This window comes from Centrocercus urophasianus, unplaced genomic scaffold, assembly GCF_019232065.1.
Source record: "Centrocercus urophasianus isolate 14NV4802_14NV808 unplaced genomic scaffold, USGS_Curo_1.0 seq_12, whole genome shotgun sequence".
NCBI classification, from domain to species: domain Eukaryota; kingdom Metazoa; phylum Chordata; class Aves; order Galliformes; family Phasianidae; genus Centrocercus; species Centrocercus urophasianus.
The window spans coordinates 4494537-4507292 of NW_024884364.1; the positions used below are offsets into that span (position 1 = coordinate 4494537).

The window sequence follows — 12756 nt, forward strand, 5'->3', positions numbered from 1 at the left end:
TCCTGCAATCCCAATGGCTGCACTTAATGACATCAGTGTTTTTTTTCTAAGCGAGATGTGTCCTGGAAGCTATCAGGGGCAGCACTTTCTTTGTCCTAAGGAGTAGTTAACTTTGTATAACCTGAGTCTCTTAGTTCAAGAAATTACCTGAGGTAAACTGTGTAACTTTTTCTCTTTTTTGGTCTCTTTCTTTGGTAGTACTGCAGAAGTTTTTTGATAGTATGGAAAGGCAGGAGAAATTATGACCCGAGGTTACATGCAGGAATGGGATCCACCTGAAAGAAAAGGAAGAGCTGGGAGGTCCTTAACAAACTGTGTTGAAGCTGGACCCTGAAGTGAACCCATTATTCAGGTGGGGCAAACCTAAAGGTAATCTTACTGCAACTTTGCTTTTCAGAATGTTTCTTCAAACATAGTTTTGAAGTTTCTTCAAACATAGCATTGTTGTCCACAGCAGTTCATTTTTATCTTGCATATCTTATGCAACGTATCTTAAGTCTTTCCAGTCTTGATATCCCAATTCCCCTTTATATCAAATGCCAGCCTCCCCTGAAAAAAGTGTTCCTTGTAATATTGGTTTTGCAGAAGCCTTAAGGTAGTTGGTCTCATCAATAGCTTGTCTATCATGAACATGACAACGATGGGGAAAACAGAACTTGGTTCTCAGTATTGTTGTTGTAGTGCTTTGGCTGTAAGATTATCCTTCCCTCCCTGCAGAGAAGCCAAAGATACCTCTTGCAGCTGAGCTTCGTTATGCTTCTGTTGGTAGAATTTCTCTCTTAAGTAAGGGACCACTGGAGACAAGTTTCCCTGTATCACTTCACCCTTAACAGGAGCATGTTTCTGGGTGGACTGTACTCATCCTCTGGACAAAGCTTTACTTGTGTTATTTCCTTAACATGTTGCAACTGGTCAAGATACCTTTGCTGCTCTTAGGAGTAGTACAGCACTGTGTTGCACTTCAAGTCACTGCAGTTGTGCTGGCTGAGACCATGATATGTTCTTTAAGGCTTCATGAAGCATTCTTTGTGCCTCACCCAGTTGATAGTGTTATCCTAGAGGGCTATTAGTGGCAGAGCTGATTTTGTTTCTTTAAATGAATGATGCCAATGGGAATGGCATGTTAGGCAGGGCAGCTGCAAGCTCGTCCTGAAACACAACCACCCTTGGAAACCCTATCCCTACCCCACTGACCCATGCAGGCTGACTTCATACTGTTGACTGACCATGCCGGTTGCGTCAATGCCTGAAATGTTACTGCTTCCTGGCAGCGGGGTGGATCCTGTCGGTGTGACTGATAACGTGTTACTCGAAGCAGGGGAAAAGCTGCATTTACACATCTTATCCGTGGCTGACAACACAGGCCTGTTACTCGTGGGGTGAAAGAATCCTCGATCAGTTAGGATGTCCCTGCAAAGCATGCTTCCAAATGCTATGCTCTGGAACTTTTAGGCAATATAATCTCCTCTTCACAACAGATAAAGCTGAGTCCCAGCCGCTCACTATCTTTAGCTCTGTCCCTTGCACTCACAAATGTGTTCTGGTGCTATACCTCAAGCCTCTAGGTCTGAAATGCTCTGCCCATGGAGAGGCTGTGTTGCAGAGCCCATTGCTGGAAAATAACATTCTATGGAACTGCCTCTCTTCTGCTGAAATTCTGGCACCGCTGCCTGTTGCAGCAGGAGAAGGAGACAACCTTTCTCCTTTTTTGTTCCGTGTGAGAGTCACTCTCTTGTAAGAGCACAGAGCAGTGCTGAGCCCTGCAGATGCCTGGAGTTCTCAGTGATAAAGCCCGTTGCTCTGCCTCTCCTTTCCCCTCACTGCACTGGACTTATCTGGGTGCCTGAGTTATGTTAAGTGGCGGGTGCGTGCCTGTTCTCCATTCCCCTTGCTGCTTTTGCTCCTTGGATTTCAATTCCAAACATGGTTATCCCTCTGGGGTCCCTCTCCTCGCTGCTGCCAAGTGATAGACATACCAAATCCAACCCTGCCCTCCCTGCCGCTCTCTCGCGGGCTCATTTTCACTGCCAGAGGGCTGGCGACAGGAGCATTGCAACCAGATCTCTAACTGGGCTCAGAGTTTTCCAGCTAATGGCCTCTGCTTTCTCTTTGCCTGAGTTTTTTCAGCTTCTGTTTCGCCAGATCTGCTCTTCTTTGGTGCGGCTAGGGAGAGGGCCAGCCTGATTTGTGAGCCACAAAGAGAAAAAGTGAGCTCTTTGGGGATTTTTCGGTAGTGAAAACATCTGGCAGAGCTTTAACATGTTGCTGTGAAGTGCACTGCTGAGGGACCGGCCGGCACTGAGGAGTAGGAGGAGGAACAGCCACCCAGCAGCTCTGCTTTCAGACCTCTGCACTCTTTGCATATGACAATTGCTTTTTAACTCCAGCCAGCCGGGGCAGGATGAGCACCAGCAGCCCCTCCTGGGACCAAGCTGTCCTCCAGCCTCCTGCCTGCCATGCCTGGAAGGAGCACATGGAGGGAGCGGCCTACCATCTGGCCAGCTGTATCGTCCTCCTAGGCTACATGGGTGGCAGCGGCATCTTTGGATCCCTCTACATTTTTGGCCTCCTGGCCCCGGGCTACTTCTGCTATGCTCTGTGGGGCTGGCTGAGCGCCTGTGGCCTTGACATCTTAGTCTGGAATGTGCTGCTCGTCCTCACCTGCGTGCTGCAGCTGGCTCACCTGGCTTACCGACTCCGCAGAGACACCGTCCCCGAAGAGTTTGAGCTTCTCTACAAGGCCATGTACCTGCCCTTGCAGGTGCCCCTGGAAGTCTACAGAGAAATTGTGAAGTGCTGTGAAGAGCAAGTGCAATCATTAGTCCGAGACCAGAATTACGCAGTGGAGGGCAAGACGCCCATCGACCGGCTCTCCTTGCTGCTGTCTGGCAGGTAAAACTCTCCCGGTTCCCAGCAGGCCCACAGCAAAGCACTGAGGCTGCTGTTGGTAGTTTTCTCCCTCCGTACTAACTGGGGTGGTGATTATTTCCTTCCTCTGAAAGGGCTTTGTGATATACATCTGCCTGCTGCTTTTGCTGATATTTTTTTTTCTTTTCAATTTGCCTTTGGGCTTTTTCTATATATAAAAATATTTCAGGTAATGATACACAGCCAGCAAAGCTGTGCTTATGATAACATGGGGGGGATCCTTGGGGGGATCCTTGCCTCTTTCTTTGTCTTTTTAAAGTGATTTTATTTCTAGTGGGAGTAGACCTGGAGCCATGAGAGCTGGAGGTGTGTCTGAACCTGTGTTCTCTGTGGGTTCCAGAAATGGCTCTGTGCTGTTGGTGACTGAGTATGCCAAGCAAGTCTTTGGTTCACCTGCTGCCCTGGCCAGCAGCATTAAGGGAGAGCTCCGTCCCCATTTCCTGAACCTTCAAGGCTCTGTTTTTCCACTTTGAGGGTCATTTTGTCAAATCCATCTCACCTCAGCAGGCCCCTTTCCTTTTTTGTGTTGTCATGCTGTTTCTTTGGACCATCAAGGAGGACCTGTAGATGGTTGTAGCTGTTTGCCTTCAAGCTATGTTAATTTGCTATTTACTTACTGTGGGGGTTGACTGTAGGGCGAACAGTGCTGATGAGGTACTGGCATTTGTTTACCCTAGAGCCTGTGGCACACTCCCATGATCATGTCTCTTTTCCAATTTTCACAATCTAAATACAGAAAATAGTAGTGATATTAACTGCTGCCAGGCACTCAGCATTAATGTCAAGAGAGAGTAAAAAAGGAAAGAGACCTGTAAGTGTCTCACAAGGATTTTCCTTTGGGAAGATGAATTCAGCATCACCTGGAACTTGTGGTCTACTGCAGTGGAGGTGAGACAATGCATGAAGAAGGGTTGTCCTTGCTTTTTCTTGTATGTTTGGACATTTCTGGAGGATGTGTTAAGAGCGGGGACTACCAACCTAGGCAACGTACTGGGAGGAAATTGGATACGTGTATTTCTACTGGATGCCCTTCTTACCAAATTCTAGGCTGCGCATCCTCCTTTGAAGCGTACCAGACCTGCAAATAACATTTCTGGGGAGAGCTGCCTTGCCTTGCACTGGGTCACCTGCTGCTGCTCTGTGAGCACGAAATGCTGCAATGTGCAGTATAGCCAGCACTGGTGGGATTGTTCTGCTCTCTTTTGCTGTGGGAAGTATGCATCTTGCTATGGGATGCTCTGTGGAGATGGGATTGGATTTGCATTTCTTGCTACCCACCCTGTTACCTTATGAGGCTGTGGCTGACCCTGCAGAGCACTGCTGCTCTTCTGATGCCCTCTCTGGAATGGAATAATAACAAGATAAGGTGGGCTAGAATCACAGGAAGTGCCTGGAACAGAAAGTTTTACAGTCCTTGACCTTCCCAGGCAGTGCATGCTTGGAAGGCAAGAGGCTGCAAGATTGAATGTGCAGCAAACTATGAGATTGCAGCACGATGCCAGCGTGATTTTTGGAGAGGACTGTGCAGCATGGAGGTGAGGATTGCCTGCCCTCATGCAACTCAAAGGAAAGTGGGAAGATGCAGGTAGAAAGAGGTATGGTCAGGCTGAGAAGTACTTGAACAGCAGCAGTCCTGTTGACTGAGAAGTCCTGGTTTAGGACTGGCATTGCACCTGTGAGGGCTGGGTATGCAGTAAAAATTAAACAGGTGGAGAGCAGGGCAGAGGCAGTGAATCTCATTTCCCACTGAGAAAAAGAGAGACAACCCCAAAGGCCAGAGCGTTTGCAGCAGTCTTTGGTAGGCTGTGGGACACACATGAGGCAGGGAAAAGGCCTCTCCTTGCAGGTGGGACTGGCTGTGTGGTCAATTTCATGGGATATCTGCTTTGCAATCTAAGCCTGTGCATCTTGCCTGTATCTGCAGGGTCCGTGTGAGCCAGGATGGGCAGTTCCTCCACTACATCTTTCCATACCAGTTCCTGGACTCTCCAGAATGGGAGTCACTACGGCCTTCCGAGGAAGGAACGTTCCAGGTAACCCTGAGTGTCACCCAGGCTCACTCCTGGTTTCCCACAGCCAGCCAGCAGCAATGCCAGGCACCGTTCAGCAGGCGGGGAGGCCTTGGGTTGCTGGATCGCTGCTGTCAGAATGCTCCCTTAAACCAACACTGAAATGTTTGCCCAGTGGGCTGCATTATTCTGTGGCAGGATGGCATCTAATTGGGGTGGAGAAGCAGAAAGGATGATTCACGCCTGAATATGGTCCTTTCTGAGCAGAGGAATCTCTTGCTGAGAGACCAGAGCGATTGTTATTCGCAGCAATTGAGAGGGTTTTGCTCTTGCTGTCAACACCACAGTATTTGTTGTTTGGCTTTCCTTCTGGAGGAGATTATGCAAGCCCGTATCTCTCCGCCTTTAACCTATGGGGTTGGCTGATAGCTATCAGGATGTCAATCCAGTGTGTGCCAGTTGGGGCATATGAGGAGGGGCTTTACTAATCTATGGGGAGGGTGGGACAGTCATGAGGGAATTATGCTCTTATGGGGACAGCCGTGTTCAGACTTGGTTAAGCCAAGGCAGCTCCCCATACCTGCTTTCCTCAGGTCTGAATTTGTCCAGGTTACCGTGAGGGGGAGGTCATGGTGACTGGTTCTGAGACCTCTGCCATCACTGATCATCACAATCGTACCAGAGAAGGAGCAGCAGGGCATGGCTGACCCTGTGAGGGTGGCATAGGATACAGCTTGTTAACAAAAACTGAGATGTCAGGCCAAGGTACTGAGGTGGATGAAGAGTAACGACAGCATGGCTGTGCCAGAGGTGGAGGTATTTTGTGTTCTGCACCAGGCTTCAATCCACTCCTGAGTTCTATTTGAGTAACAGTTGATAAGAGAGAGCAATACTGTTGTTCCCTGAGGGAAGAGGTTCATCTAAGGCAGGAAACATCTGCACAGGCATCTGCAGTGCTTTCTGAGCTAATTTCTGTGAAACCAAATGTTCCTAGAGCTCCTGGTCAGGGAGATCAGTTGCACCAGGGCACTGGGATAGGTAGTGTTGGTCTGGGTGGGGAAAGGCTGCAGCAGCATGCTAGAAATGCTTAAATCCTTGTCTGCTCACTAAGGAGAATGAAGAATTATCAGGCTGCATGAGACCGAAATTCATCAGGTCTGGTTTGATGGTACTGTTCCTGGTAGAACATTGTTCTTCATGCCTGTGGGAACATGCTATCTTGGACAAGTGTTAGACCCACTAGTTCCTCTTATCTGCGTCACTGATAAGACTATCTCATCTCAACCTTTTCCAGCACTACAGTCACTTGGGTAGAAAAATGCATATTTGACTCTAGACCTTTGCTGGAAGAGGACATGGAAGGCTTTTCTTGCCCACGTTTCCCCCTGTAGCTGTCTGGGTTGAGCAGTTCTAGGACCTCTGAGAAGTGGCAAGAGCCTGACTTACTCCACTTTTTCTCATGCCTTATGCTTTGGCCACATCTTCTTCCACACTGCTGCTGAGCTGCTGGCTTCCAGTGCCTGGAGGAGTTGGGTTTTGTGGCTGGCTCATTTTCCCAGAAGCTCTGATGATGCCAGAGGTTCATGAACAAATCCTGTCATGTTGCCCTGGTTAGGAGAAAATCTAACCAGGTTTTGTTGTTGCAGTTCAGCTAATCCCTTGTGAAAAGGAGAGGCAGTGCCAGAAATTGGTTAGGAAAATGAGATTCTTCTCACTGCAGTTTCTGTGTGACCCATACTCTCGCTAACCTTGTCCTGGGGAAGTTCTCAGCTATTAGGTCCTGTATTTCTTTCATAGGGCAGCTGCTTGCATGGCAGCAGTGTTAGGTATCAATCCCAAGGACACACACTTGCAGCCAAGCCATGTTCAGCTTCCCAATGGCCCTCTGCCACAGTGACTGGCCAAGGAGACCCCTGTGTATGGAGTGAAAGGGAGCCCCCAGGATATTTTGGTTCCAACGCTTGTTTGCATGCCTGTGTCTCCATTACATTCGGATGTTCTTCTCTGGCCCAAGGGTATTTCACCCTGCATATGTCTCTTACGTTTTATTATTATATTTATTGCAATATATGGTCATGTGTTGTATATTTTAAAATTATTGTTAGCCTGGTCTTATAGCTAGTGTAAAAAATGGCTATAATGACTCCCTTGTTGCCCCACAGGTCACACTGACAGCTGAAACTGACTGCAGCTACATCACCTGGCCAAGGCGGCGGCTGTACCTCCTCCTGAGGAAGGACCGCTACATTGCCCGCCTCTTCTCCTCCCACTTGGGCTATGACATCTCAGAGAAGCTCTACTCCCTCAATGAGAAGCTCTTCGCCAAGTTTGGTCTCCGCTTTGACATCCGCTTGCCCAGCCTCTACCATGTCCTGGGCCCGGCCTCCTCAGAGGGGGAGCTGGAGGAGGCCGAGGAGCTGCCGCACTCACCACAGCCTGAACATGGGCTGGACGGGGCCTTGGAACCCCCTCCACAGCCTCCACCACCACCACCACCTGCTTCACGCCCTCGGTCCTCCCGGGCTGAGAGCGACCTGCTGGGTGAGGACTCCACCAGTCTTGTCTTGGAAGATTTTGCTGAGTTACCGGGGTCATTTATGGACTATGTGAGCGAAGGGGAGTATATGAAGTGAGGGTGCTCCCTGCACGGGCATGCGTCACCCCACGTGGCACCCCTGCGTAAGTACCCACCAGTGGCAGCAAGTAATTCCCCAGCCTCTTGCCCTTGCTTGCCACAGAGGTAAGGAAAAGTGCAGGTGGCTCCCCTGATGTCCCCAGGGGCAGAGGTACAGCAGCCTAAAAGCAGAGCAGAAGATAGTGGCTGCTTGGCCTTACCAGTTCTCTCCTGGTGGCTTCCCACTACCAGCGCAGGATGCCTTGCTCTCCTGTTACGGAGGTTAGCATACAAGTAGGTATAAACCCACACTACACAGCCCTCTTTTTCCCCAAGGAAATCACCACAAATGTACCTTATGATTGTCAGGTGTACCTGCTTGGTCATTATGGTGCTGGGAAGGACTGTGATACTGCTGTGAGGTCTGCTGCACTTGGCAGCATTTTTTTGCCAGCTGATACAGAGAACTCAAGGAGATGTCCTTGACCTGCATGATTTTAAGCAGGAGGAGGTAAAAACTTAATTACAGGCAACAGGCACACAGTGGGGTGTAAGGACTGGTCACCAGCTCATAGGAAGCTCCTTCCTGCCTTGTCCTCTCCATCCCCCTGTGGAGGCAGAGGCACTATAATGACATCCAGGTTAGTGGGATGTATGGGTATCTGCAAGGACAGCATGGGATTAGCCTGCTTATGTGAGGTAGAGCTGTGACTGGAGATACTCTGGTATGGAACTGAGGAGGGTAAATACAGGTAAGGGAGCTGACAACCTCACTGAGGACAGCACAAGTAAAACCACCTCTAGGTCTTAATGTGGATGGATAGTGGGGAGCACTGTGCATTGTTCAAAGTCTCCAATGACCCTGAACCGCAGAAGGCCAAATGTAAAATGTTGTTTTTACATGCCCCAAGCTCTACTTTCTGGTAAGTGGGAATAAGATGCTCCTCTCCAAAATGCCAGCTCCTTGCTCTTGGGGAAGGAAATTGCTGGGCTTGGGGACATTGGGGCAGTACAGGCGAACAGAAATACCTGGTAGAGTGGCTCATACTTGAAATTCACATACAAGTGACTGAGAGATAAATTCTATGCTGAGCTACATTTAGCCAGCTGCTGCACACCAGCTGCAGTCTCCAAATGTGCATTCCTGCTGTCTTGAAATGCTGCTTTCTGGCAGCCAGTTGCTAGTCTCTAAGCATAGAGCTGGGATTTTTGTCCTAGAAGTGACCACTGCATAAGTCCAAGCTGAGTCTGCAAGAAAGTTAAAAAGAGTTTTGAAAGCAGTGGAGCTGGAAGATCTTCCTGTCCAATACCATTCTGCTTTGAATTAAGCCATGTGCCTGTTCCTGCATTTCCTCATCTACTGACTTGAAATCTGGGATATGATGGAGCTAGCCAGGAGAGGAACAAGTGTGTTTGGTTGTCCTTGAATTGGATTTAAATAAAACAAATCAGCAAGAGTTTTGCTTAGTTTAAAAAAAAAAAATGGTTCGCAGAAAAAAAAAATAATAAAATCCTTATTTATTTTCTAGCTTAGGAGTTCTCCTAATTTGACAGTTAGGCTGTAGGCTGCTGGAGGTACAAACTTGAAGCTTTTTCAGTCCTTACTTGGAGAAGCAGGAACATGAATCAGTTATGAGACAGTCATTCTCTTAACTGTCAGGCATTTCTGTTGCATAGATGCAATCAAAAATAAATGCAGTTAGTGCTGTAAATGGGCACTTTGTCTGTGCTTGTATGTTGTTTTCTCAGCGCTAGGATATCCATTCCCAGGTCACTGGCAGAATTCTTCTGGTAGATGAAGCTCAGTAAAATCAGAATTTCAAATGCAATTAAAAAAAATAAGAAAGGAAGTGATGGAGGCAAGGAATACCACAGCTTTTCTTCAATTGAACCTTTCAGCCAAATGTATTTGGCATAAGATGATACTGTGAACATGCATGCAAAAGGTGCTCGTTTACATCTGCATTAGGGAAAGTTCATGGGATGCAACACAAAGGTCCATATTCTGTCACAAAGTCCTCTTAAAACATTTGGAAGCTCTTGTCTTTCTGGATCTTGGGACAGAGGCAATGTCAGCATGGGTTGATATTTGGAGTAGAGACTTGTGATAGAAGACCGAATGTTCCAGAGGCCTGTATTTGCAGTGGAGGAAGGGGATGGTCTTCCTTTTGTCAATTGTCACACCAGCACATTGTTCCACCATGACCTGAGCACTTAACAGCAAAAGGTAGTGCTAGAGAGGAGCTGCTGTTCTCCCTCCTGACTGGGAACAAGCACTTTTGTAACTTCTGTCTTAGAAATGGTGAAAACAGTAAACAGGGATAGTCCCCACAGCATCCTTGCTTGAGTATGCAATAGCTGTGGTCTCAGAGCTTTCCTGGGGCTTTCCCATGTCCTGAGCTCTCATCTGTCTCCTGAGCAGCTTCCAGCCTGGGTAATTACCTTCTGGTTCTCTAAATTCTTCTTGCTGGAGTGCTTCTGCAAATCACCTTTCTTTTCATTGATATTGCCACCTTGCTATGCCACAATGCAGGACACAATTTCTGAATGACTACAGTGATTTTTGAATGTCCATAGATCTCCGTTGGAAAAGACCTGCAAGGTCATGAAGTCCAACAGTCAGTGTGATCTACTGAATCTCATCACTAAACCACATCTCTTAGTTCCACATCTGCGTATCTCTTAGATACCTTCAGGAGTGGAACTCCACTGCTCTGGACAGCCTCTTCCAATCCCTGGTCACCATCTCTGTGAAGAATTTCTTCCTGATGTCCAACCTAAACCTCCTCCTTGCACCTTGAGGCTGTTTCTGTGAGATGTGTTGTCCTATTGGACTTATCATCTAGTCCTTGAGAGAATTTCTAGTCTGCTTGCAAGCAAACAGACTGTGTTATCCTACTGAAGAACACATGCTTTTTCAGGAGAACAGCTGTTTCAGTAATTCGCCTGTTTAGAAGAGACAGGTTCAAGGGTTCTGTTCAAAATTTGCTTTAGCAGCATACTGCTGTATAGCCCAGTGTTCCCTAGCAAACAAAGCTTTAATCCCTGAATGAAAGTTGATACAACCAGAAGCCACCTGCCTTTTCCCCCTTCCATATTGCATTCGCTCTGGCTTGTTCTATAAATGCTTGCAAGATGCGTAGCTGCTGCTACTTAGTTTTGCATCTGTGAGCTGGCTTTCTCTTGGGTGGCCAAAATGGATGGGTGCTCGATGGGCTGTAGCCTGGTGTCTATGTTAGTAGGAATTTTTACACCTGCTTTGCGAGCAGAACTAAAGGAGCTGTGGGCTTTGTTCCAGTGGTATCACAGAAAGTGCTTGGAAAAGCTTTGGTTTTGCTGCCTCAGTGTGCTTGGATAACATTTTCTGATTTATTGTGTGTGGAAGAATTATATGGTTTTGCATGCTAATTTAACAGGAGAGGGGGAGGAGGAAAAGTAATGGCGAGCTCTGTGAGGTTTGTGTCTTGGAAAGGTTTGCAAAACAAGTAAGAATTATTCCTCTGACACTAACGATGCTTTCTTTCTTTGTCTCTTTCTCTCCCCCTTAATTTTCCTTCCTGCTCCACTGCTTTCTTTCCACAGCCTCTGAGAACCTCCGGAGCCACCTTCCTGCTCCCTGCAAAGGACGAGCTCCCCTGGCTCCCACGCAGACACCCGAGCTCTAGGGAACAGCAGGCTGTTTGGATCCCAAGCCCCACCTGGGGGGCGTGTGTACTCACACACCTTTCTGACCAGATGGACACTCTGTAGAACGCACCAAAATGTCTGCCTGCATGGACACGAACACTCAGGAGCACATTGAAGCACACGCGTGGGACTGCAGTGACCCTCCAGCACCTCCCACTCCACAATGTTTGCTTCAACCTGCTGGCCCCAGGGTGATTCCCTGGTTTGGTTTCTAGTCCTGCCTGTCCAGGGCATGTTGGCAGGCCTGGTACCATGGCACTGCAGTACGGCTGCAAGCAGCATGAGCTGCTCACGGGATCTGTGTTCCCTTTGATTTAACGATTCCAATTAAAGACAGAGGAGAAGTTGGTGGTGTTTGAGGATTTGGAGAGGGTGATAATGCTGCTTGAAGAATGTGAGGTGGTTTGAAAGCCATGGGGAAAAGTACAGTGAGAAATGGGGGTGCCTGGTGGCTTTGGTAATGGGCATGTATCTGAAGGCAGAATATGGAGAGTGGATCTATTACATCACAGTAGGCATCTGCTGTAGTAAGGGTCCTTCTAGGGACTTGGTTTCTCACTGCTGGCAAGCACTGCTTATCAAAGACAATACCAGTTTCTGGCAAAGGGTTTGAGTTGTGTCTTTTGGAATAAGGAAGAGGAGAAACTGGGACTCAGGTGAGAAGGAGAGTCTGAAATGGCATTTCTGTACTCAGTGGGGCTTGGTCTCGGGTTGTGCACACAGTGAAGGATATGAGTGAGAGCAAAAAGCCCCTGGGGAAAGCAGCCACTAGGAAGGAGAAGGTAGTGCAACACCTTAGGAGGAAGTGTGGAAATGGAAAAAACATCTTCCACATTCAACAGCAGCAGTAGTTGGCTGATGGGTTTTCCCCACCAGACAGATCTCCTCCAAGTGATGTCTGAGGCCTTGGGATCTGGCATTTGCTGAGCTGAGAGGACGTAACTCTGCATTGACAATGTGTGGTGGAGTGACAGCTCATGCCAAGTGACATTTCTGCTTTCTCAAGGCTGAAATGCCTTTAGTATGTTCCTATCTCTTGACTCTGGTGTTCCTGTTATGCTTCTGTGTCACCCGATGATGCCAGTTCGGAGAACCAGAGAGGGAGATCTGCAGAATGTGTGGATTTGGGGCAGCAGTAAGGGAAGACTTGTGTCCTCTTTAATTTGCAGATGCATCAAGGTGGTGGAAAATGGGTGGAACGGATGAGGGCTGCTTGTGAGTGTATGTTTTCCTCTTACTGTAGGCTTCTGCCAGTACTTTCCAGACATCTGCTACTTTTCAAGGCCTAAAAGGCTGCACTGAGTTCCTGGGACTAATTTATGTTAGGTAGTCCTGTACCTGCAGTGCTCTGTTCTATTATCTTTTGTTCTGGGTAGTTGTTTTAAAGCAGTACAAAATTGTATGGAAGAACACTGCTATGTTTCTGGTGACCATGAGCTTCAAAGAGAACAAACCAACAGCCAGAAGAGCTACAGTCTTGTCATGGGGTGAGAATCCACTTCGATTACATAGCATGAG

The 12756-nt window shown here is 47.9% G+C and overlaps 1 protein-coding gene across 2 annotated transcripts; it reads left to right on the forward strand.

Moving 5' to 3' along the window:
• Positions 1-1998: 1998 nt before the first annotated feature.
• Positions 1999-11443, forward strand: POPDC2 (popeye domain containing 2). 2 transcript variants are annotated; one of them, XM_042809575.1, is made up of 4 exons: positions 1999-2892; positions 4853-4961; positions 7100-7478; positions 11134-11443. In XM_042809575.1, exons 1-4 carry the CDS (start codon positions 2402-2404, stop codon positions 11214-11216), a joined length of 1062 nt encoding a protein of 353 aa, XP_042665509.1. In that variant the 5' UTR covers positions 1999-2401; the 3' UTR covers positions 11217-11443. The 2 variants fall into 2 exon arrangements, with proteins under 2 accessions (XP_042665509.1, XP_042665508.1); XM_042809574.1 differs by having other exon boundaries at positions 7100-7616; positions 11134-11218.
• Positions 11444-12756: the final 1313 nt, after the last annotated feature.

Excerpts from the sequence above, each read along its gene's own strand:
- POPDC2 (XM_042809574.1), top strand. The coding sequence starts at position 2,402 with ATGAGCACCAGCAGCCCCTCCTGGGACCAAGCTGTCCTCCAGCCTCCT. Across the intron at positions 2,893-4,852 it reads TCCTTGCTGCTGTCTGGCAG|GGTCCGTGTGAGCCAGGATG; the intron begins GTAAAACTCTCC and ends CTGTATCTGCAG. Across the intron at positions 4,962-7,099 it reads CCGAGGAAGGAACGTTCCAG|GTCACACTGACAGCTGAAAC; the intron begins GTAACCCTGAGT and ends GTTGCCCCACAG.